Source organism: Schistocerca americana, chromosome 7 (genome assembly GCF_021461395.2).
Source record: "Schistocerca americana isolate TAMUIC-IGC-003095 chromosome 7, iqSchAmer2.1, whole genome shotgun sequence".
NCBI classification, from domain to species: domain Eukaryota; kingdom Metazoa; phylum Arthropoda; class Insecta; order Orthoptera; family Acrididae; genus Schistocerca; species Schistocerca americana.
The window spans coordinates 485218864-485246070 of record NC_060125.1 but is presented as its reverse complement, the minus strand read 5'-3'; the positions used below and the strand labels follow the sequence as shown (position 1 = coordinate 485246070).

Below are 27207 nucleotides of genomic sequence, written 5' to 3'. Positions count from 1 at the left end.
CTTTAATTCTGGACACAAGTGTATTATCACTCTAAGCAAGCAGTAATTTTTCGAAATCGATATCAGCCATTTAGTTTGCCCATCTTTGGCTGTCTCGGGTGATACCGCCGTAAACAGAGTCACTGATTTAACAAATTTAACTATTTCAACTTAAATTATGTGATTGCGAACCGATATTGTACTCATTAAGTGAGATAAACAACAAACTGGTCCAGTTTTCATAACCAAACCAACACATAGAGCGAAACAATGAAGTTCCAATTTTAAAAAGTATGAAGCAGCAGAACTTCAGACATTTAGCGTTGGGGACGTCATTACAGAAGTGGACAGAAGTGTGAGCTTCGAAACGAAGACGATGAGTAGAGAAAGAAATGTGTTTTTTCTAGTGCGCTAAATCACTAAAGAGTTTTGCACAGCACCTGGATGTTTTAGTAGGCTTTTACAGAACGTTTTGGAATTCTGTCAGCTCTATATTTTCGTCCCTTCATTCTCGGAAGGAAACCCAAAAATCATTTAAGCACTTGTCAGACATTGCTTTGTTACAATTAATGAAGTCGTATGACTGTATTATAACAGAAGGAGCCAGTTTTATACCTAGCGCCTAAGATACTCTTCATTCCTGAAAGTATTTCCGATCACATTATCCCAACAGCTGATAGGCCCCAGTTATTATGAAATTATGAGATATTATGGAGTATTCTCAGAAACGATTTAGTAGAACTACTTATCCTGATAAGAACACTATCTTACTTGGCGCATTTTCTCTCTTATAGTCAGACTAATCTGATGTTTAATTCGTCTAAATCAAAGACAGTGTCGTTACTGTAAACCTTTTTATTTATTTGTTTATTTTTGTCGAAATCTTTCCAGTCGGAAGGTGTCAGTCGACTCTAGCGTTTAACTCATCAGAACATAGAAAAAAAGTGAGAAGCATGAAGTTGTACAACCTGAATGCGAGCCCTAAAGTAGTTCAACGAATGCGTGTTATTTATATCTCCGCTGTCTCGAAGCATCCGGGTACATCTAATAGTATTACGGATATCTGCATGAAGACTCTGCCAGGAAGTTTCATATCAGCGCACACTCCGCTGCAGAGTGAAAATTCCATTCTGGAGACTCAGTACATCGTTTACAGATTAAGCAGTGACAGGAGAAAAGTGACTATGATATATCTTGCACTAACCCCTTTGCAAATTTCCTGAAACTCTTCCGAGTGGTTTTTCTATAACTGATTGGGAAAGTAAAAATATAGAACTAAACTTTTCCAACTCTGTGAAGAAGTGGGATCACGTATTTCAGTTTTGTAAATTAGATTACGATGTCACTAACCATTGTGCGCAAAGCTCTAGTCTCCCATCGTTTTGAGCGTTAAATATTACGATGAAGTTTAAAAGGTCATAGGATACTAGGTAACATCGCGTCGGATCTCGTTTCCGCATAGTGCAGCAACTCGACCTGGGCAGAGACTCGACAAGCCGTTAGAGGTTCCCTGTAGAAATATTGAACCATGCTGCCTCTATAGCCGTTCATAAAAGCGAAAGCGTTGCCGGCGCAGGACTTTGTGTACGACCAGACCTCTCTATTATGTCCCATAAATGTTCGATGCGACTCATGTCGGGCGATCAGGATCGCCAAATGATTCACTCGAACTGTCCAGAAAGTTCTCCAGACCAATCACGAACATAACCACTTTCAGTCAATGATCGGTTCGGTAGCATCAGAGGACCCAGTCCATCCCACGTAAACACCCCACCCATCATGGAGCCACTACCATCTTGCACAGCGCTTGTTGACAACTTAGGTCCATGGTTTCATGGGGGTCTGCCCCATATTCTAAATCTACCATCAGCTCTTGCAAACTGAAAGCGGGACTCATCTGACCATGTCACGCTTCTCCAGTCCTCAAGGGTCCAACGGATATGGTCACGAAACGAGGAGAGGTTCTGCGGGCTATGTCCTACTGTTAGCAAAGACACTAGTGTCGGTCGTTCGCCGCCGTAGTCCATTAACGCCAATTTCGACGCATTATCCTAACGGATACTTTCGTCGTATGTCCCACATTGATTTCTGCTGTTATTTCACGCAGTGGTTGCAAGTCTGTTAGCACTGACAACTTGACGCAAACGCCGCTGCTCTCGGTAGTTAAGTGAAGGCCGTCTGCAACTGCGTTGCCCCTGGTGATAGGTAAATGCCTGCAATTCTTGGCTCACTCTTAACCTGTGGATCTCGGAATATGAAATACGCTAACGATTTCCGAAATGGAATGTTCCATGCGTCTAGGTCCAGGTACCATTTCGCGTTGAAAGTCTGATAGTTTCCGTAGTGCGACCATAATCACGTCGGAAACCTTTTCGCATGTATCACCAAATGACAAGGTCCGCCATTGCACTGTCCTTCTGTACCTCGTGTACGCGATAGTACAGCTTCGCGACACCATGACTTTTGTCAACTCCCTGTAAACAGCTGTATAACTTGCTGCTCAGTAAATATTGACATTAAATGATAAATGTTTTCAACCGTTAAATTTTAAATTCTACGGCCAAGTAGTGCCAGTTTTTCGATAAGTTTGCCGCCTGGGCCCACTCACGGACCACTAGTAAACGGGCTTGTATTTATTTATCAATGGCTATAATATACTTCGTTTGAACTTCCAAAAATCGCCGTTATGAACTTCCAGATTGTTGACAGAATTGGGAACATGTTAAAAAATTGGTGGCGAGAAGATGGAGAAGGCGACTAAACGCTACTGGATACAACTGGTTCGACATTACACTTTCACTCCCTGAGGTAATGCTTTCAGATATCCTAAGTAATACTTTCCAGGTGAGAGCATGTTATTTGGAACAGATAATAAACTAGTGATCGTATCGCTGAGAGCAAAACACTGCTATTGAAACTGAACACTAGACGACGTATCTTGTATGTCGGTGGGAAGATAGCAGTCACGCCGCGCAGCAGTTCGCAGTACACTGTGCAACCGTTCTGAGAAATGAAACCATGCGCACCCCACGCTACTAGAGCGGCAAGCTCAAAACTCGTTTATTGCATTCGTAAGCGTCCTACTTCGTTTGAGCGGCAGTTTTTTTTAATCACTCTTATGACTGGTTTGATGTGGCCCACTGCGGATTCCTATCCTGTGCCAACCTCTTCACCTCAGAGCATCACTTGCAACCTACGTCCTCAGTTATTTGCTGGATGTATTACAAACTCTGTCTTCCTCTATAGTTTTTATTCTTTACTACTCCCATGGAAGTAGTGTCCTACAATCCTGTCCCTTCCTTTTGTCAGTGATTTTCATTTTTTCCTTACCTCGTCGATTCTGTACAGAATCTTCTCATTTCTTACTTTGTCGGTCGACCTAATGTTCAGTATTCTTCTGTAGCACCACATTTCAAATGTTTCGATTTTCTTCCGTTCCTGCTTGCCCATAGTGCATGTTTCATTACCATACAAGTCTGCTTCAAGCGTACATACTCAGACATTTCTTCAATTTAAGGTCTATATTTGATACCAGTAGACTTAACTCGGTCACGAATTCCCTTCTTCCAGTGCTAGCCATGTCCTCCATGCTCCATCCATCATGGGTCATTTTTCTGCGTGGGTAGTAGAATTCCTTAACTTCACCTAACCTACCGGAAAAGAACTAGTACATTTAGAGGTTTCGCTCAAGAGTGCATATAGGGTACATGAAATAATTATATTCGCAGATCAGTACCAGGTATCTAGCCATGCTGAAACATCCATATTACAATGTGTTGGAGGCCCCATGGATGGCAATGCAGGCGCTGATTCTGGCGTCCCGCGATCGTACAGATGGCGAATACTGACCTGGGATGCATTGTTCCACGCCTGGTCGACCTGTTCACGTAGTTCTGTAAGAGTCGTTGGCTGAGTAGTCGCACGAGTCATTTCTCGTCCCATCATAGCCCACACGTGCTATATTGGAGACAAGTCTGGAGTTCATGCTGGCCAGGGAAGTTGTTCCACTTTTTACAGAGTACATTGAGTTTCACAGATAGTGTTTGGGTGAACTTTATCCTACTGAAACAACATATCGCCTTTCTGTTGTATGAACGGCAAAAGAATGGGTCTAACAGCATTCTGCACGTGCCGAACTCTGGTTAGCTTGCCCACCAGACACACTAAAAGTGAACACTATAAGGCCAGAAGAGAGGCCAGTGTGTCTTGCACGAATGCACGATACGAAACAGCTAGCCCAAACTACCATCACTTGCGTGCAAGCAGAATCTGCGTTCATTGTTGAAGACCATCTCCGAAGCGACCCTCTGATGGCACCAATCGAAACGTGAACGCCGATGCTGTGGCGTGACTAAGACGTGTGCGTAGCTGTGGTCCCACTGTTACTAACCGGTTCGCAACAGTTTGTGTTGACACGTCTGGGCTCACAAGCCCTCTCATATACGCTGCGATATGCCACTGCTGCCCTTACGGAACGGCGATTCTGGCAGGCGTCTGTGTTGGGTGGTCATCCAGAGAATTTTCACGTGACCACTGATACCAACATCGTCGCACAACTGACGCAGTGCATCCAATTTGTGTGGCAATTCTCTGAAACGACCTTTCCGCCACTCGGAAGGCCACAATCCCTTTCAAACTCTATCAGTTGGCTGTACGATGCACGAGTCCGTTTCTGTGGCGTGGCTAACTGCTCGCTCTTCATACGTTTGCTCCACACTGAGCCTTCTGGCTACGAGCTTTCACTATGAAAAAGTTCACACAGATGGCGCTCTGGCAGCTACGCCACTACACGGTCTGATAGTGGACGACTTTGAAATCATTATCAATACACCAATTTTCCCTAGGTGGCATATGCCGTCATGGGATCAATATCGGCGTAGAGACTGAACAGTTGGGGCGACAGACACACTTTTTTTATCCGAGCGCTACATCACTTTCTAGAAAAATAAAATTAGTCCTATTTATGAGAGCATTAGTGGACTGAAAAAACATGGTAGATGGGCTTCTTGTATGTAGAGCAGATGTGGAAAATTCTGGAGTGATGTTCTGTGCATCTCTGACAAACCATGTAACCCTGGAATAGAGTCAACTTGGAAAAAGGAGTTGCAACATATTTAGCAGTTGGACAGTTCCTAGCGGACACCAAACCTTGTCAGTATCCAATACTATAGTGACGCATAAAATACTGTAAGAGTTTGTGAACAGTGTCAACAGCCAGATATAGCTCCCTCCGCTGCTGATCTAACGCTTTTGGTAATTAGAATTCCAGAGCAAGACCTAAGCACAATCTTCCCACGTGCAGCCCGGCCGGATGTGGAACTTCAGTCTATAAATGTATGTCAATATGTACCTCCAATATGTATGCGCCTGAGTACTGGTTTTTTTGTACCTATCGAATACACAAATCTAGTTCTCGCATAATGTTGTCATGTTCTGTCTAGATTGTACCTGCAGATCTGCACAAATATTCAATTCTCCAACCTCAGTTTTTGAAACAATTCTTACAGGACATCCAAAAGAACATTTTATTGTTAATTTAGATACATTACCATTAATATGAATTGAATTGGGAATATCTCAAATGTGAACCAACGGCGATTTATCACTTCTTATTGAGTTATAGGATTCTTATAGAACCCTATCTCTGTGTATCTTGTGTTAAATTTTCGTCTTGTTTACTCGCATCAGTATAGTACGTATGTGAAAATTTGTTTCATGTCGGAATCTGTCCTTTGTTAAGCCCATATAACTGCTTACAAGGATACGACTTAAACCAATTTATGCTCTGAACTGCTGAACTGCCAAAAACAAGTTGTAGTGTAACATTTTCTAAGTTGAGATAGTTGATTGGCACCTTCCGAAAGCCAAAAACCTTTTTAAAAAAGTTGGACTCAAAGTCAGAAATTCTGACATGCACTACTCTGAGATGAAGACATTGGCACAAGAGAGAAATTCGTGGCGGGCCGCAAAAACCAGTCAGAAAACTGATGACTCAAAAAATAAAAAAAGTATGAGAAACACATGACGTTCTGTACAACAATCCAACAATTTATGTAGCGCGCACACGCACACACACACACACACACACACACACACACACACACACACACACAGAGGAGTCAGTAAACAGGGTAGAATGCTGCAAATTGTTGGCTGTGTATGTCGACGTTAAGTTGATTTGGAAGAAGGATATTACTGAGCTACTCAAACAATTAGGATCACCTGCTTTAGTTTCTGTATAACTGCTAGCGTTGGAAGCAACCTCCTAACATATTTTGTATATTTTGATTCAATAATGTCATGGCTGCTTTTATATTCACTAATCGAATTCGTTATAAGTAATCCACCACAATTTGAGAAGAAAAGTGATTCCCATAACTACAAAACTTGACCAAAAAATGACTGTTACCTGTTATTCAAGTTGACAGAGGCTCAGAAAGTAGTGCAACATGCATCAACAAAAATCTTTGAGCAATTTTCCGATAACGTATCAGGTAGTGATGTAATAAATCTGAACTTAAATCTTTTCTTCTAAACACCTATTCTATAAAAGAATTTAGGTTTTAAAACTGCAAGCCTGCTTAAAAACTTGTTTTCAAGTGTAGCTGCATGAGTCAGATCGAAAAATAATATCTGCATCGATGTTAAAATTAAACATGTATTTTTATCCTGTAAACAGTTCCCTATCATTTCAATAAAATTCGTTCAAATGATCCACGTTACATGTATCTAATTAAAAAATCCTTTAAATTTGTTGTGATCTTCAATCCAAAGAGTGGTTTGATGCATCTCACCTCGCTATTCTACCCTGAATGACTACTGCGCCCTGTATCCTTTTGAATCCGTTTACTGTTTTCCTCTAATAGTCTCCCTCTACAGTTTTTAACCCCCACACTTGCCTACAATTGGTGACCCCTTGATGTCTCAGAATGTGTCATATCAATCGATCCCTTCTTTTGAAGAAATTGTGCGACAAATTTCTTTTCTTCCAAATTCTATCCAGTACCGCTTTATTGGTTACATTATCTACCCACCTAATTTTCAGCATTAATCAGTAGCACCACAATTTAAAACCTTCTATTCTCTTTTTGTCTGAACTGTTTATCGTTCAAGTTTCACTTCCATACACGATTCCACTCTACATACCTTAAGGGAAGAGTTCCTAACACTGAAGTATAAGTTCGATGTTAACAAATTTCTCTTTTTCAGAAACGCTTTTCTTGAAATTGCCGGACTATGTTTTATATCTTCCCTACTTCAACCATCATTAATTATTTTACTGCCATATAACAAAACTCAAACCACTCAATGTCTCGTTTCCTAATCCAATTCCTAATCGCCTAATTTAATGCGAGTACATTCCGTTATCCTTGTTCTGTTTTTCTTAATGCACATCTTATATCCGCATTTCAAGACACTGTCCATTCCGTTCTTCTGTATTTCCAAGTTCTTGCTGTCGCTGACAGAATTACATCGGTGGTAAATCTCCCAGAACTTTAATTACTACTACAAATTTTTCTTTTGTTTTCTCTACTGCTTGTTCAATGCACAGATTGAATGGTATCAGGGATAGGCAACAAAACCCTGCCTCACTCCTATAATAACTGCTGCTTCCTTTCAAGCACCTCGACTCCTGTAATTGCCGTCTGGTCCTGTACAAGCTGTTAATAGCCTTTCGTTCCCTGTATTTTATCTCTGCTGCCTTCAGAATTTTAAAGAATCTATTCTAGTCGACTTTGTCAAAAGCTACAGTATAAACGTGGGTTTGCCGTTCCTTAGCCTAAGTTTTAAGATAAGCCGTAGGCCAGTACTGCATCCCGTGTTCCCACATGAACTTTCACTGATCTTCGCCGAGGTGTGCTCCTACCGGTTTCTCCATTCTTCTGTTAATAATTCGTGTCACTGTATTGCAAGCATGACTTCTTAAACTGAACGTTTGGTAATATTCACACGTGGTAGCACCTGCTTCGTCTGGAATTGGAATTATTATATTCTTCTTGAACTCCGAAGGTATTCATCATGTACGTAAAACTTTTGATTCGAAAGAACAGCTATAATGAAAATATTTTCATTTTTGTTGTTGAACCAGCTGACAGCACATCATTGCGCGTTTCCTTAATCTTAGTCAATGAAACCAGAAAATACGACAGACGTAACCGCACTTTCTGTGCTGTTTTTCCGTAAGTGCCCTACGATGTTTACGGACGAACTCAAGGTGATGCTAGCAAATAAAAACGCAATTGCCTGAGCACAAACAGAAGAGATACAGGGATGCAAAATTGTAAGTGCGTAGTCACAGGCGAAAGCGGCACTAAATTAGAATTCATCAAGTGACACCTCGTCTGTTGTGATACCAACTTTTAGAGGAGTGACAGAAGGATGCTTTTACGTCGAAACTTTTTCTCAGGAGCCTCTTCCGTGAACTAAGTAGTTAAAAAGAGGACGGAGGTGATTCCGGGTGTCGTTAACATCCATTAAGATACGATTCCCATCGTGCTAACGACAGTTATTTCCGTTATGCGACACAATTTTGTAGAAACTTGGTACGTATATGTTTCGTGGCGCTCTGTATCTACACGCTGGCTTTCGGGGGTAGTGGAGATTCAATTTATTTTCGTCCATCATGATCTGAGTTCCATGTGGTTTCCTGAGACCATCAAAGGAGAGTGATTTAACGGTTTCTTTAAAATGGACAGTACCAGTTTCCTTCCCGGTCCGTGTTCTCCCTCTCATGACTCGGTAGTCGACGGGACGTTAAACACTAAATCTTCCTTCGCAATTGGAACTCAAAGCACCGATGAAATACCCGGAAACTTACTTGATAGTGAGCCTTCGGGGAAAGTTTGTCTGGGTTCCGGAGAAATCTAGGAACCTCGGGAGAATATTGACCCTACGATTTTTCTTAAAAGACTGACATAAGGAAAACCTACGTTTATAGTATTTATAGATTTAGGGCTGCTTTTCACAACGCTGACTGGAATGCCCTGTGAAATTCTGAAGGTAGCAGGGACAAAGTTCATGGAGCGAAAGGTTAATGACAAGTTGCACAGAAACCAGACTACTCTTTTAGGAGTTGGTAATTAACCAGGGAGTGAAACAAGGCTGCAGCCTACTCCCCATTTTATTCAATGTGTGCACTGAACAAACAGTAAAGAAAACCAGGAGAAATTTGGGAAGAGAATTAAAATTCAGAGAAAAATTTAGAACGTTGAGGAATGTCGACAGTATACTCGTAGTAATTCTTACAAAGAGTGTAGAGGTTTCTGAAGAGCAGCTGAGCGAACAGGAGAACCGAAAGAGGTACTCAAAGTACCCTCCGCCACACACCGTCAGGTGGCTTGCGGATTATGGATGTAGTTTTAGATGCAGATATTGTCTTGAGGGTTAACATGAGAGTAAACAACGATATATGGAGGTTAGTGAAATGTAATCGAATTAAATTGGGCGATGCCTGGGAGATTAGATTAAAAATGACACACTACATATAGTGGACGAGTTTTGCTGTTTGGGAGGCAAAATAACTCAATGTGGTTGAAGTAGGGAAGATATAAAATGCACACTGACAATATCAAGAAAATAGTTCCGAAAGAAGGGGAGTTTGTGAACGTTGTGTCTCTAACCAGTCTTAGGAATGAAGACAGGAATAATGAGCAAAATATTATACGCGATATGAGAACGTAGGGCAGTCCCACCACAGACAGACCTCGTGACAAGAGTCTTCTAACGGTTCCTCTTTTATAATAAATTCTCCATCGATCTGAAGCTCATGTCTTACATGAAAGAGGGTACGATGTGTATTGCTATGTTTTGAGCTAGATATTACGCCAGTTGGCAGACTACAATCTCCGAGATGCAGGATGTCGAACTCAAGAGCAGAAGAATGAATTTCTTTTACGCTGCACTACACAAGAAAATGAAATTTCGAATTTACATCTGCTATTAGTCTGAGTTACGTATACGGAAATGAATAGCTTGAAAGCGGCACTGCCCAATAGCAGTCACTGAAGTAGGCGCATACATACCTAAATTGCTCGATATTTAGCAATGAATGTTGAGCCTTGCATTAAGAGATAAGATAAAGAATGGGAATTCAGAATTTCAAAATTAGTACGGAAAATAAAGAACTTAGATGGTAATACATTTTGGAAAAACTAATGAAGTGTAAGGGAAGCTGCAAGAATAGATGCAGAAGAGAAGCGAAATTAAATACTCTACTCTGCCCCAGCACCCCTCTCCCTCACCGCCAACCCTCCCAATGTCGTTAGTGCATGTGGGATTCTAAAACCTTTTTTCAAAAGTCATCTGTTTAGAATGTCTTGTGCTTCCATTTTTGAACTATTTCAGATAATTTCTGATTTCTCATAATCATTTAGCACAGAAATATTTTTTTGGTGTTTAGGAAATTTCCTCCCACTGCTCGTTTTTAATCATCCAAACTAGATAACTGTAAACTTCACTTCTGCCTTTGCTCTCAGATGATCAGTTTTCTTACAGGGCCATTACTTCTCGTACGTTATTCACACTTCCGTTTTATATGCGTAGCTAATTATCTTTCTTGACGGAGATCTGATGTCTCATGTGTATCGAGGACATATTTGCGAAAGAATCACATAAAGCCAGACTGCTGGTGGAGAGTGAGTGCCGAGTCATCCAGAGACGAAGAAACATTACCTGGGAAGCAAATTGAGGTCGACAGTGTTGCCAGTTTGTGCCGTCTTAAGACCCTGCATCGCTCGGTTTGAAATAAAGCCAAAATCCCATGAACTACAAAAAGACATGACAAAATAGCGCTGTTCTTTCAGGATAATGAATAAATTAATGAAACACTAACAATAGGAGAAGTCAGGGCAGCTCGTGATACTTGACATTTAATCATTTTGTACTAAAAAAAAATCACATTGTAGTACAACCTAATATGTCTTCCTTGAAAAATCACTTAAAACTGTATGTTATTATCTTTTACATTTTTTTCAAAGGAAATCTTGTATATTTCCTGCTCTGGGGCACCCATTGAGAGAATGGGATAATGTAATTTTTCGTGAAATTATTGCACAAACATTGTAATTATGAGGAATATCATCTAAAAACTAATACAAAACAATAATTTAGGCTAGGAAATGTGGAATCTCCAAAAAAAATAGTTAAAAATAAGAAAATACTTCAGCATCATTACGAAAAATAATTATGGTACATGCTTAATACCAAGTTACTGTTACTTTATTGAATCCCATCGTTCGTGCACCAAGATGTATTTTCTGGCTTGTGAATAAAAAACGTAGGATAGTGTTATCCCATAATCCAGTCCTGTCCAGCTAGGCAAGTTTCTTTGTCAAATCTGTGTGGTAAGCCATTTATTTCTGTCAGCTGATAGGCTAACGATCTGACAGTGAGAAGTTTCATCGTTGGACTAAAAATTTCTGTCACAATTGACTTCAGGTATGCTGCCAGCTCGTGTTTTTGTTCTGCAGTGAACACACTTTTAAATTTCTCATCTGATCTAAAACTCTGTAGTTCGGATTAATTCTTAGCTTTACGAATGTTTCTCTCCAACGTTGATTTTGGTACATTAAATTCGTTCGATGCTTTTAAAACTACCATTTTGGAAGATAAAGTACCAGAAACTGCTATTTCTATTGAAGTGATATCCAAGTACTGTTTCTCAGTCTTTTTAACATAAGTTCATGCCATCTGGGAAAGCAAGAGGGAAAAAAAGAAATATACAGATTTAAATCTACTTGCATCAAAAAATGAACTGGTATGACGGGACAAAATCCCATTTTTCCCTGTCCCGTTCCGCCCAAAGAGCGCTTCTGAGGTTAACAACGATTGTGGAACATAATAATTGACGGATTCAAACGTATTATGTAACTAACGTACAGCGAATGGCATTGTAGGGCGTACAGTTAAGAATGAACGGCTTACCTTGCATTTAAATTTATCAAAAGCTATAGAATCACAAGTGGAAACGTGAAGCATAACCGTTCACTTACAAGTCGCTCTCTAAATCGAGTCAAAATGGTTATCACTATCACACAGTCCCTTCCGTTCAGAGACTTAATTACGCGTCACTACAATAGGTTTCAACCTTTTCCAGTCTAGAAAACAGTACAGTGCCGTTGTGCTCCGTTGTCTCGTTCTGCCCAGAGTTCCCCTACTACTACAAACACGCGTGTATCACTTGTGTTACCTTGTTAGAAACGAAATATTTTTCACACAGTTATAAGCATCAGTATGAACCAAATGGTCTGACACTGTCCTATCGCAAATTATTACGGAATAACTCAAATATGTGAAACAAGAAAACAGTGTGGTCTTACAGTTAGCTACGATATAATTATTCCATAACTACACTTTGTCACTGGATTATTTTAAAATCTTCGCAAAAATGATCTGAAGAAGTGAACAGAATATGAGTGTATTAAGCAGAGAGATTTCCTCCTAAGACTTATTTCATCGCGTTTCATAACGTTGCTTCACTTGCAAACGCAGTAAACTGTCGAAGTTCGCGCATTCCTTAGGGATGCCATTACATGTTTCTCCGCCCACATGGCTGTGTAGATCATAACATGCGGTAAGCATAATACTTTTTATTGGGATGTGGCTTGCTAATTCCCGAACTGGCGAAAATACCTACTAATAATGAAATAAAGTATTTCAAGATAAAAACAATAGTCTACCCAGAAAAAATATTTATTTAGGGAGATTCTGTCTTCAAACTGGTATGTTTCAGAAAACCAGGTCAATCTTCACGAAATTCGCGTTCCATAGTGTTTAACAGGTGCTGAAGTACGTGCGTGGTGTATCATAAAATCTTCATACCAAAACAGACACCACTTTCACGTAAAGTACGGTTTCGAAAAGTACTTCTTAAATGTGGTATCTTCTGTCTTTGAATACCGTTGACGATTTAATCCTGCCAATGTGTTTAAGAAGAATACAATTCCTTGAACTTTTTAAAAAATTCTTCAGTCTCTTCAATTGCTGGATTGCCTGTAGAGAAAGACGAGAAATTAGTGTTGTCTTGATAACACCTCGCAGCTGCCGTAATCTTATCATGGCATGTCCAGAATCGGGTCCAACACACGCACTCCCTGTTACCGGACAACGTCAAACGGAAAGTTCCTTGTGCGACACGACAGTCAGACTGGACCCTAACAAGCAACACTGACGTATCCTCGGAATATAGACTACTGGCCATTAAAATTGCTACACCAAGAAGAAATGCAGATGATAAACGGGTATTCATTGGACAAATATATTACACTATAACTGACATGTGATTACATTTTCAAGCAATTTGGGTGCATAGATCCTGAAAAATATACGCCTGGGCATTGAGTCAAACAGAGCTTGGATGGCGTGTACAGGTACAGCTACCTATGCAGCTTCAACACGATACCACAGTTCATCAATAGTAGTAACTGGCGTATTGTGACGAGCCAGTTGCTCGGCCACCATTGGCCAGACGTTTTCAATTGGTGAGAGATTTGGAGAATGTGCTGGCCAGGGCAGCAGTCGAACATTTTCTGTATCCAGTAAGGCCCGTACAGAAGCGCAACATGCGGTCGTGCATTATCCTGCTGAAATGTAGGGTTTCGCAGGGATAGAATGACGGGTAGAGCCACTGGTCGTAACACATCTCAAATGTAACGACAACTGTTCAAAGTGCCGTCAATGCGAATAAGAGGTGACCGAGATGTGTAACCAATGGTACCCCATACCATCACGCCGGGTGATACGCCAGTATGGCGATGACGAATACACGCTCCAACGTGCGTTCACCGCGATGTTGCCTAACACTGATGCGACCATCATGATGCTGTAAACAGAACCTGGATTCATCCGAAAAAATGACGTTTTGCCATTCGTGCACCCAGGTTCGTCGTTGAGTACACCATAGCAGGCGCTCCTGTCTGTGATACAGCGTCAAGGGTAACCGCAGCCATGGTCTCCGAGCTGATAGTCCATGGTGCTGCAAACGTCGTCGAACTGTTCGTGCAGATGGTTGTCGTCTTGCAAACGTCCCCATCTGTTGACTCAGGGAACGAGACTTAGCTGCACGATTCGTTACAGCCATGCGGATAAGATGCCTGTCATCTCGACTGCTAGTGATACGTGGCCGTTGGGATCCAGCACAGCTTCCGTATTACCCTCCTGAACCCACCGCTACCATATTCTGCTAAGTCATTGGATCTCGACAACGCGAGCAGCAGCGTCGCGATACGATAAACCACAATCGGGGTAGGCTACAATCCGACCTTTATCAAAGTCGGAAACGTGAAGGTACGCATTTCTCCTCCTTAAACGAGGCATCACAACAACGTTTTACCAGGCAACGCCGGTCAACTGCTGTTTGTGTATGAGAAATCGGTTGGAAACTTTCCTCACGTCAGCACGTTGTAGGAGTCGCCACCGGCGCCAACCTTGTGTGAATGCTCTGAAAAGCTAATCATTTGCTTATCACAGCATCTTCTTCCTGTCGGTTAAATTTCGCGTCTTGAGCAAGTCATCTTCGTGGTGTTGCAATTTTAATGGCCAGTAGTGTATGTTCGTTGAAATATTACGGAGTCAACACAACGCAATGAAACTGCAGTGGAAGATTATTTCACATTAATGTAAACAGCTGAATACCACCTTTCACAGTGCGAGACGTGCAGGAAGGGAGTCAATGATGTCCTGGAAGATACGGACAGGGATGTGGAGCCATGTCGACTCCAGTGCCGCGGCCAGCTGCTCTGCGTTTCTCGGTTGAGGATCCATGGAGCGAAGGTAGTTCCAATGAGTCTCGATTTGGTTTAAATCCGTGGAGTTTGGTGGCCAGGGGAGTACGATACACCCAACCTGTTGCTCTTCGAACCACGCACCTAATCTGCAAGCCATGTGACACATTGCGTTATACTGCTGGTAGATATCGTCGCGCCCAGGAAAAGAAAACTGCATGGAGGGTGGACATGATCCCAAGGATAGATGCATACTTGGGTTGAACCACTGTATCTTCCAGTAAACGCCACGAAAACATTCCCCAGATCACAACATTCCCTCCTCCGACCCAGACCCTACCGACGATTGAAGCAGGGTAGTACACGCCAACGGTTATCTGCTGGATGCAGCGTAAAACGTGGTTCATCTGAAAATGTCACCTGTCGCAACTCAGTGGACGTCCGGTTGCGGCACTGGCGTGCAAATCCCAGCCTTCGTCGCTGATGAACAGCAGCCAGCATGGGTGCGTAAACCAGGCACCTGCTGCGGAGGCCCATACGCAGTAATGTTCGCTGAACGCTCGTTGAGAAGACGCTGGTGGTAGCCCCTTGCCCCATTTGGCCGATCAGTTGCTCATCAGTTGTACGACTGACATAAAAGTTTTCTGGGTTTGGTACCGCGTCATAATGTAAAAACTACTGCTGCTGGAGAAAAACCAACGTTTCGGCCACGACTGCAGCGGCCTTTTCCTGGGTCTTTTATGTCGACTGACTTAGGTTAGTTAGGTTTAAGTAGTTCTAAGTTCTAGGGGACTGATGACCTCGGAAGTTAAGTCCCATAGTGCTCAGAGCCATTTGAACCAACCATTTGCGAGAGACCATCCCTACAATCACATCGAGTCATTCAGAAAAGAAAGAAGGAAGAAAGGATTTTTCTTCAACTGAAGGTCAACTAATGATCATTATAGACGATTAGGGTTCAGCGTTACGTTGACGGTGAGGTCATTAGAGATGGAGCTCGAGGTTGGAAGGGGAAGCAAAAAAGGCCATATTCTTTCTAGTGGTATCGGCCCGGCATTTGCCTTAAACGATTGAAGGAAATTATTTTAAGGCGGCGATGACTCATAGCTCTTGACTGCACTTCAGAATTTATTTCACAATGAATTTGCATAATGCAGTCATGAGTTTAAACGTTTAAGGAAATCACGGAAAATCTACGCCTGGATGGCCCTTCAGCGATTCGAGCCGCCGTCCGGCCCTGTGTCAGGGCAGTCGTGACTGCGCCATCTTGCTCCATCAGGCGATTTAGGGAAACCATGAAAACTGTAAATATGGATGGCCTGATGTGGACATGGACCCCGCTACACCCGAGTTTGTAACTTGACTTACACTCGTTACGTAACGGAACGTCCCCTTCACATCAAAATATTTCACAAACAGCGATATTCTCAGCAACTGTCAACGCATCGGAATGTCTTAGTCAAGAATTATCTGGATAAAATCTATAACTTAGAGGCCGGTTTCGGCTGGTGACAAGTTAACCTCTTCTCGTCACGTTTCCCCATGTTACAGTTGCAGATTTTGTTCTCCTGTGTCTTCTGAAATTTTATTTTCTTGTAATTTTAATTGATTCAACTGTGGCCCTTGGTGAAATGTGAGATAGCTGAAAAGTGATGCCTCAGAAATTTTCCATGTGAAAACTATCGAAGCTTTTTAAATAAAACAAACGTTACTATCATTATATAGCTTTAGTCTTTACGTGTATGTATTTATTCCTCAACGTAGCCACCCTGGCGACGAACAACAGGAGATGAGTTTGATGACACCGTCGGTCGACTGCTGACGGAGCCACAACCTCCTCTCTGCTTGCACCGTTTCATCACTATGAAAGTAAAATCCTGGAAGGTGTTCTTTAAGTTCTGGAAACAGATGAAAGTCGGATGGGCCAAGTCGGGACTGTATGGAGGAAGATTGATGGCAGTGAGTGGAAGACGTCGATTTGTTGGAGATGTCGCAGCACTTGTGTGTGGTCTGGCACTATCGTGCTGAAGGAGATGTGGTTGAATTCTTTTGAGTTCGACTCTCCATTACAGCACGCTGTTTCTTAAGCATCGACATAGTTAAGTTGCAGACCGCCATGTTACACGCTACAATACGGCTCCCTTTAGTGGCAGGGCGCTACAAATAGAGAGACATGAAGAATAAAGATGCAGAATGTCAGTAATGCTTGTCTCGTTTAAAAAGCCTTAAGACATTTCACATAAAAAATTCGGATGTATTACTTCTCATCAAGCCCTCGTACATTGCTGCAACTAAATTTTAGCCTTGTTTCACGAACTTGTTGCTGTACGACCTAGGTTTCGCGTGCAAGCCCATTTTCTAATACACAACTGATCCCAAAGATAGTAAACTAGGAAATATAAACATTTAAACTTCTTAATCCAAAGATTCTTGACTTAAATTACAAAATTTGCTCTATTGGCAATTTACCAGAGTAACTTATCGATTTAAAAATTCATTGTGACAGTATTTACAATAACTTCGACTAAACATATGCTAGAGTAGAGCAATGCACTAGAATGGAAGAACTGAAATGAGTTTGCTCATTCAGTAACAAATGTTGAGGTACAAACCTCTTTCTGAATGTCTCATATTTATAACTGGGTGTGGTTTGGATCTTTTCCCTTTTATTTTGTTGCTTGCTTCGTGTTCATGACATTACGAATTGCATTAGGGCTGTATTGAAATAGAAAAGTTCGTTCGACACAAAAGGGAGCAGATATCTGGAAGCGTAAAACGGTATACCTTTTAAAGTACACGTACAAAACAAAAGCCTGCTGTGCGCATAAACAACATAAACTCATCTACTGGTAAGATTTTCGTCAAAGTGAGAAATCAATGAAGGAACGTATGTATATATTTCGACGCTTTCAGACAAAAAGGAAACAAGCTGCAAGAATAAAAGGAAGGAGTTCTACTTTCTGAATGTTTGTGTCCCGTTTATACATTTGTTAAAATGAATAAACAGTAAAGTTCACACAATACTTCTAATCATGCAGTTCCTGGAAGCTATGAATTTCGCTTTGGTTGCAGCGTGTTTCAAACTCTTTGCACCGTATGTATAGAAATACCTTTTGTTACAGACAAAATGTTAGCTGACGCTTCCTGGCGAGGCACGGTGTCCTTCTGTGTTAGTTATGGCCCCAAACGTTTGAGGGCATAGGCACTCCGCTGCGTGCATGTGCAATGTGTGAACATCTGGTCTGGCCAGCGTGAAAGGGTCTGGATCCAGTAAAATTCAAGTTCCTGATTCGCTTCTAAAATATCTTTCTCTGCTTAGAGACACTCGCTCCTATGGTTTTGTTATTGAAAATCAGTTCCCTATGTCAGGTAGTATGTAGCACATATGGTTAGTAGACCCTGCTAGGTCGGTGAAAACTCGTCATCCCAGGCGCGGTGAATTACAGCCTAGCATCGCCAGTTAGCGTCAGCGAATGTTCTGTCTCTAACAGAAGTTGATGTCCATGAAGTGATAGGTCACCCCCTACACACTCGGTCCAAGGACTTCGAAAATACCTGCTAGAGGTTCATTAAGGTTTTGACGCTAGAGATGTCCAGAGACGGTGTTCAAACTGATACGTGATGAAAATTGTTTTATCGAAATTTTGATGACCACTTGTGGATTTCTTTTTCTGAGGGGAGATGAAGCGTTTGGTGTATGAGACAGCAATAGACAGTCCAGAAGAGCTGGATGCCCATTTGGCTGAAGCTGCAGCCATGGTTAAAGAAATATTTGCTTGTTTTGAGCGTCCTAGAGAATCATTAAGACGCAGATGCCAGTTGCACATTAATGAAGACAGACGACATTTTCAGCAACATCTCTAAAACAAAATTCATCACGCGGCTGTTTGAATACAACTACTGAGCATACTGAGCAATATTAGCATCAGAACCTTCATGGATCCCTAGCGGGGAGAACAGTGCAATTGTGCCATCCGACACATGAAAAGCAAAGTTATTTTGAAACTTCCTGACAGATTAAAACTGTGTGCCGGACCGAGGCTCGAAAGCTATGAGGAGGGGTCGTAAGTCGTGCTTGGGTAGCTCAGCTGATAAAGCATTGCCCACGAATGGCAAAGGTTCCGAGTTCGAGTCTCGTCCAGGCACACAGTTTTAATCTGCCAGGAAGTTTTATATCAACACACACTCCACTCCAGAATGAAAATTTTATTCTAGTAACGTTATGCTCTCTAAAGTTTTGTACACATATATTGTTTTACACCCTATAGACATACTGCCACTTGCTAGCTCCTTAATCCTGATAACAAATACCGACTTTTGTACGACGGTCTCTCATAACCTCAGTTTCACCACCCCGTACTGGGGAGTGTGGCGTGAGGTGACCTTGACTTTCAATCTAGCGTGAACACACAGCCATGTGACGGTGAGTTAACGTTCAGCGTGGCCCGACCTTTAACCCTCGCGTCACATCGTTCCATTAGTTACGTCCCACAACCAGGCTGCAGCAGTCAATTGTCAAACACCAGGGCTTCGCTTATTTATGACTTCTTGTTTGCAACCGACGTCATACTACGAGTATACTTGCGCAAAAACTACGCAAATAACCAAAATTAGAGAATAAATCATATCGAGAAAACCTAAGAAGCGAATATTTGGTCTTATGCTGTCTCTAGCAGCTGTACGTTGTAAGTGGTGTTCGACGAGAAATTGTTGTTTTAGTTTCTGTACACTTCGACACGTCTCTAATTGATTCCCACGGTCCAAAACCACTCGAAATAACTGTGTCTTTCTTCTACATTCATTACTGCGCAGTTTCGGCAGTGTAGTCATTTTCAGATAATGGTCTGAACTATAAAAAGCAAAGTAGAGAGATTAAAAATAGGAATTATATTGTATAGCCTATTAAATAGACATACGTGGATTACGCTCCAAGCATTCACCAAGTCATAATAATAAAAAGTCATAGAGGATTGGAGTAGTATACAATAAAATTAAACTTCCTTTAATAGGAATATATTACAAATAATTTTAATACACTTCCCACAAAGTGCATCTCTCACAAGGTGTTGCAAATCAATCAAACCATTCTCAGATACGCTGAGAGGTGGTGGTGGTTTTTAATTCAGTCAGATACTTCTAGTAATACCATACACGCAAGGTTAATATCTGGTTGTACACAGTGTCTCACGTAAAGGCAAAAGCAGAAGTACTGTATTTGTCCATTTCTTTAAAATTTCAGAATTCCCTGCTCCCTTAAAATTGGCCAATATCGAATCTTGTTGTGATGCATGTGGATTCCAGACCGTAATACGAAGACTCCTAAGTGCATCAAACTCATTAAGCAGGCTGACAGCAAAACCACTTCCGATTAAACCTTTATTGCTAGGCTGGGAGCCTACTTTGCGAAAGTGCAAGAAAGAGGATACAGAAAAGAGTAGTGCCATTAATAGCAGATCTACTTACTCTAGGGGAGAATGTTACAGAATTTCAGTTCAGGCTTCTCAAGAAATCTGTCATAAAACCCCGGCAGCAGCCATGGCAAGTTTATTTATCCCCCCCTCTCTCATGTAATTACCATGACTGAAATTCTGCTTCTATAGCCAACAAATCACGAGAGCTGTTATTGTAGTACCAGACGTGGTTTCTTTCAATCCCTTTCACATGTTGTACGTAAAAAGAATAAATTTTTGGATGCCTAAGGGAATTGTTAGTTGTCTGATATAATGGCCACTATATGGATTAACGAATATTCGCGAATTCCGTCCTGGAATCAGGTTCAATTCCAGCGTGATATTACGAGTGCTTTTTTCCTAATGTACCCAATTTAAACGTTCTTCAGCATTTTTGTTTCTCTCTTCGGACAGACAGATGAAGTGTGCCCCTACTTCGTATAAGCTCGACGTCGTCATTCAGTTCTGATACGGTTCCAAAACATACGACTCGAAACGCAAACGTTTTATAACTAATGTCTCCATAGAGAAACTGTAGTTTTAGCAGCATGCAATAAGTAAATAAATAGAAGTTTACCATTTGTTTTGTCTAGAGCTCATCTTAAATATTTTCATTGCCAGATAATGATACGACAGAGTATAGTTTCGCAAAGGGCATAGTTGTTGGCTAGTTGCTAATCTCGAAACGAGGTTGATATTTTGTCAAGGACGGTGTATTCGTTTTTAATGGGAAACTTCTTCGAGCTTTAAAAGATTTATCAAAAGGTGTTGATCTCTGCACTGTTCATGGGTGCTAGTGTAATAGTGTCTCCCCTCAACCGAACCCCTCCAACCCCCCCCCCCCCCCCCCCCCCCGTTCAAAAATATTGGTGGTGCTGACAGAAGTACCGTATATAAGAATACAGTATAATACCATCAACGTCAAAGCTAGTCCAACTTTTGTGAAGCGCAAGTCACCGTCGTCACAAAAGTGGAACAATTTTTGACGTAACTGCTTAAAATGGCCTAATGCTGAAATATAGGTAGTGACCTAAAAACCTCATAATGACGAATTAAGGATAGGTCCACCTTTTTGCGAGTACACGAATTATTGTTTTGTTTTATCACCTAAACATGTTTCGCCACAGTTGTGGCATCCTCCGTGGATGTTCTATTATTTTCCTTTTATTTTACATAGCGTGTGTCCTGTGGCTGCTAACCAAAATCAGACACAGGTTTAAACTTGGATACCACGTGGTCATTGCAGTATTTTCCTAGTCCTTAGCTGTGGTAAGTTTGTTTTATATAGCACCGAGCGAGGTGGAGCAGTGGTTAGCACACTGTACTCTCATTCGGGAGGACGACACGGGACGTTAAACACTAATCTCCTCCTCCTCCTCCTCCTCCTCCTCCTCCTCCTCCTCCCCTCTTGTTCGTTTCTAAACACCATATACAGGGTCAACATTAATAAAACCGACAAACTGTAGGGACGGATCCCTGACTGGAAATGAGTAAAAAAAAGCCCTATGAACGTGTGTTCGGAAATGCTGCGTCGCCATGGTAGATGGGGCGGACGAATGACAGTTCCTCTCACCACTTGCCGTGTGTACCTTGCGTGTTGTAGGCTGCATGATTGACGAAGCGTACTACAAGCAGCAGAACTGTCCGATATTCGTGTCGGGACCAAGCCGAGATGGTGTTTATGTCTGGCCAAGCAGATGGAAAAGGTCGAAGGGCAGCACGGCTATACCAGGACAAGTATCCTCACAGACAACAACCGCCCCACAGTCTGGAACCGCTCCACCGCTACGGTCGCAGGTTCAAATCCTGCCTCGCGCATGGGTGTGTGTGATGTCCTTAGGTTAGTTAGGTTTAAGTAGTTCTACGTTCTAGGGGATTGATGACCTTAGAAGTTAAATCCCATAGTGCTCAGAGCTATTTGAACCATTTAGACACCAAGCACATCATACCTTTGTGGGTGTTTGTGTGGTCATGGGTCCTTTCAGAAAGATTACCGTGTAGAGAGGCAGCAGAATAGAATATGAGTCATGTGGTGTGAATACATTACCGTTGCAAGTAACTGTGTGAATAGTGAGAGTAGACGAGATACCACACAGACGTCTCACAGAAATGAAAACAACGAAAACGGATGTGATGTTACAACAAAGAAATTCAAAAGTCAGAACTTCGAAAATGGAACGCAACTTCAAAACCGTAAAAAACACGTGTTTTGACAGAGCACAGAGAAACTGTGTGGTTCTGAAACTGTTGCATTCGTTTGTTGCAGCTTATGTGATAAGCTATTACGTTTTCATCATTTCCTTGGGAGTGATCACACTCACTTTCATACGAACACCTAACTCGGCGAAGGAGGCATATCTTAGTCACTCACCAGAAGTACAAATTAGGTACGTCGATAACTCATGCCTATCATCTGACACACACGTGGTCGCTAAAGCTATCTATGACACACCAGACATGTTTTCCGGTTGAGGATTATGTTGACTTGTCGCCTTGTCATCAAAGTTCGCGGTTGCCATTCGAGACCCACTTCCTTTCGGCTGCTAATAGAGTAGTTGTGCAGAATCAACTTTCACAATAGGTCCCTTCCTCTCACTTCGCTGTTGCAAACCGACGTTACGCCATGACACAGACACAAATCTGAATGCAGCGGAAAAAGAAAAACATTGACACGAGGAAGCTTTGAACGTGGCTCTTCTACAGGGCAGTCCAACACCGTGACCACTGAAGCACGACACCGTTCATTGTTTCTATTTTGCCTTCAAAAAAAAGAAAGTTCAGTACACCTTCTTCCTGTTTTCATGCTTGATCTGAATTCAGTTTTTAACGAGCTGTCCACTGGCCCCTCTTAGTCTCCCCCCCCCCCCCCCCCCATCTGCCTTTGGCTCGGGAGTGTCATCTTTGCAGTGTTTTACAGTGAGTGTTCCGTGTTGTGTCTTTTGGGAAGCGTTGCGAACGGCCATCATACTGTCGCCGGGTGCGATTTTTTATGTCTTGCGAACAGAAACCAGACTGTCGCCATGTTTTTTAATTGTGTGTCTACTATGTTACTTGTCTGATTCCTGTGTAATTTATTAACATTGCCAACCCCTTTTGCTTTCTGTTTTAACTTTCCGCATTTTTCCGCCATTTTACACTTTACGTCACCGTTTTATCGCCTGTATTTCTTGTTTCTTTTCTTCTTCCGTTTTTAAAAAAGTCTGTAGGCTGTAGAGCAGCGTACTAAGCTGCTGCCAGCCCGCCCCCTTCGGGGAGGAATTGAAAATCAATTTAAAAAAAAAAAAAAAAAAAAAAAAAAAAAGGCCCCTCTTACCACAAAATCTGAGGGGAGAGGGGTGCGATGGGGAGTTTCCCATACGAGAACCGCGGCCTGCACGGATATTAGCGGGCCGCAGTTCGACTAGAGGGAACGGTAAAGGGCGAAAAGCTTAGAGAACGAGATTCGGACACACCCAGCAAATAACTGAGGACGTAGATTGCAAGTGCTACTCTGAAATGAGAAGCTTGGCACTGGGGAGGAATTCATAGCAGGCCGCATAAAAAAAAAATGAAGAGCCCTTCGAAATGCACGGCACGGGGTACTCACTGCGCATGGCCCAGGGCTGCAGCTGTTGGAGGGCGGTGCGGTAGAGAGCGGCGTGCTGCCTGCACGCGCCGCCCACGTCCGAGGCGGGGGCGGCCTCCCCCGGGGCCAGTGGCGGCAGCAGGGCGGCGACCAGCACGTCTTTGGCCGGCTGCGCCGCCGACGCCGACGCCGTCGCCAGGAGCGACGCCAGCACGAGCGACACCGACTGCGCCGTGGCCCGCAGCATCACTGACAAGTAAGCGCGCGCGACTCCTGCCCCGGCCGCCGGCGGCCGCCTTATATAAACAATGGCGGCGCGCCCGGCCCCACTTTCACTGTGGGTCCGTCGTCACCTGCCTCCCCGCCGCAGCCCGCGGGCCGATGACCGACAACAGCCGCCCCTAGCACAGTGACACAGTGAGCGCCGGCCGGCCTTGGGCAGACGAGTGGCCACTTATCTCCGCCGGCCAGGTGATCGGCCGACCGAGTGCCCCGTCACCTCGGCTCGCGCAGCCTTCGCAATTCCACCTCGAGATTAACTGCGGTCTTACGTTTCCGTCCTTCGCCACTCCACTCCGTTCACACGGTTGTTGACCCCTCGCTGCGGTAGTCTTACATAAAAGTAACTGTCGGAAATATCCCTCAAAATAAAATCACCCGTTCTTACTTGCCCCCATAATAAAGCTAATTATCTCCTGAAACATTGTGCCATTCTTCAATCCCCACCATTATCATTATCACTACCGTCATCATCATCATCGTTGTCATCTTCTCCTTCATTTTCAGATATTAATTGCCACGCTTGATCCGTCTTACATTGCTTCGGCTTATTTGGTCCATGTCGTTGTTGTTGTGGTCTTCAGTCCTGAGACTGGTTTGATGCAGCTCTCCATGCTACTCTATTCTGTGCATGCTTCTTCATCTCCCAGTACTTACTGCAACCTACATCCTTCTGAATCTGTTTAGTGTATTCATCTCTTGGTTTCCCTCTACGATTTTTACCCTGCACGCTGCCCTCCAATACTAAATTGGTGAATCCTTGATGCCTCAGAACATGTCCTACCAGCCGATCGTTTCTTCTAGTCAAGTTGTATCACAAACTCCTCTTCTCCCCAATCCTATTCAACACCTCCTCATTAGTTATGTGCTCCGCCCATCTCATCTTCAGCATTCTTCTGTAGCACCACATTTCCAAAGCTTCTATTCTCTTCTTGTCCAAACTATTTATCGTCCACGTTTCAATTCCATACATGGCTACACTCCATACAAATACTTTCAGAAACGACTTCCTGACACTTAAATCTATACTCGATGTTAACAAATTTCTCTTCTTCAGAAATGCTTTTCTTGCCATTGCCAGTCTACGTTTTATATCCTCTCTACTTCGACCATCATCAGTTATTTTGCTCCCCAAATAGCAAAACTCATTCAGTACTTTATGCTTCTCATTTCCTGCTCTAATTCCCTCAGCATCACCCGACTTAATTCGACTACATTCCATTATCTTCGTTTTGCTTTTTTTGATGTTCATCTTATATCCTCCTTTCAAGACCATGTCCATTCCGTTCAGCTGCTCTTCCAGGTCCCTTGCTGTCTCTAACAGAATTACAATGTCATCGGCGAGCCTCAAAATTTTTATTTCTTCTCCTTGGATTTTAATTCCTACTCCAAATTTTTCTTTTGTTTTCTTTACTGTTTGCTCAATATACAGACTGAATAACATAAGTAACGCAAAAATTCAACATCAAAAAGGAATAGTTTCCGCATAGGAACTCGACCCAGAAATCCTAGGATGACCGTCCTTCTGTTGCGCTAAACGCTGCCTGGAACGTACAGTAATGGAAATGAGTTGAAAGGCAGGGTTTCACGAAAGTAATAGTACACTGTCAAAAGCATAAATGTATCGAATTTGCCAAGGACACACATACGACATAAGCAATCGTGATGGAATTACAAAGTTTGTAAATTGAAGGAGAATGGGGGAGAAATGAAAGGATTACTGATATCAGCTGCATCAGGACTTTGTTCGGCATCAGCGGCGACGAGTGAAAACGTGTACCAGACTCAGATTCGAACCCAGTCTAAGCTTAGAATTGTATCGTTGACTCTATCGATAGTCGCCTCTCTGCCGAGCGCAGAGCGACAGTGGGGAGCTGTGGCGTAGCTTTCGTGGAGCGTGGTCGGAGAGCTGTGTTGATGACGTGGCTGCATCACGTATCTTACGAGTTATGGTGAGAGAATTGAAAGTGAAACGTCCTGGCAGATTAAAACTGTGTGCCGGACCTAGACTCAAACTCGGGACCTTTGCCTTGCGCGGGCAAGTGCTCTACCACTGAGCTACCCAAGCACGACTCACGCCCCCTCCTCACAGCCTTACTTCTGTCGGTACCTCGTCTCCTACCTTCCAAATTTTACAGAGGCTCTCCTGCGAACCCTAAGTAGGAGACGAGGTACTGGCAGAAGTAAAACTGTTAGGACGGGGCGTGAGTCGTGCTTGGGTAACTCAGTTGGTAGAGCACTTGCCCGCGAAAAGCAAAGGTCCCGAGTTCGAGTCTCGGTCCGGCACACAGTTTCAATTAGCCAGGAAGTTTCATATCAGCCCACACTCCGCTGCAGAGTGAAAATCTCATTCAGGTAATTGAAAACGTTTGCCACCCAAGTTTTGCGTTTATTTTCAGTGCTCACGACGCAGTATCAACGTTTATCCAAAAGGTGATGTTTCTCGGTTTCGTGTGTCGTGACGGAAGAACAACAACCGACCGCGTTGCGGCGGTAACGGAAAAATAATGTGGTCCGGAATGATCCTAGTACACATATCGTTTTCACTGGCTGAATATCACGAGCGCAGGTAGTTTCTCGTTCGTATTCGTACCCGAAATTTTATGGAACTTCCCCGTCGCGATTCGATCACGCGCACGCTCATGTTATAAGCTATTGAATTGTTTAGTACTGTTGGAAGAACTGTGCCAATCGTCGACTGATAAAACATCCTTTGAACAGTCATTGCCGCGCGGGATTAACCGAGCGGTCTAAGACGCAGCAGTCATGGACTGTACGGCTGGTCCCGGCGGAGGTTCGAGTCCTCCCTCGGGCATGGGTGTGTGTGTTTGTGCTTAGGATCATTTAGGTTAAGTAGTGGGTAAGCTTAGGGACTGATGACCTTAGCAGTTAAGTCCCATAAGATTTCACACACATTTGAACATTTTTGAACAGTCATTGCACCTTGTTTTTGCATTGGATGGCATCATTTAGACAGCAGCCTTATACGTCACAATGGACACGTACTTGGAGTACAAATACTGATCACGTCCATTGTCGAATAATGCTAATTGCCAACAGTGCAGCCCCACCCTGTGCGAGTGTTTAACAGAATACAGTGGATTCTACCAGATCAACTTGGTATTGTTGGTGTGAATGGCTTCCCTCTCTGCTATACAATAGTTATTACAGGACACATCATCGCAGGCAGTGCAGAGAACAGCAGATCAACCGT

The 27207-nt window shown here is 42.8% G+C and overlaps 1 protein-coding gene across 1 annotated transcript in view; it reads right to left on the bottom strand.

Moving 5' to 3' along the window:
• The window catches only part of LOC124623032 (nose resistant to fluoxetine protein 6-like), a 221900-nt gene that overhangs the window by 148970 nt on the left and 45723 nt on the right, over positions 1–27207 (bottom strand). Inside the window, exon 2 of the mRNA XM_047148824.1 lies at positions 23736–23883. Within this exon, the coding sequence (XP_047004780.1) occupies positions 23736–23883 (148 nt within the window). The remainder of the gene's footprint in view (positions 1–23735; positions 23884–27207) is intronic.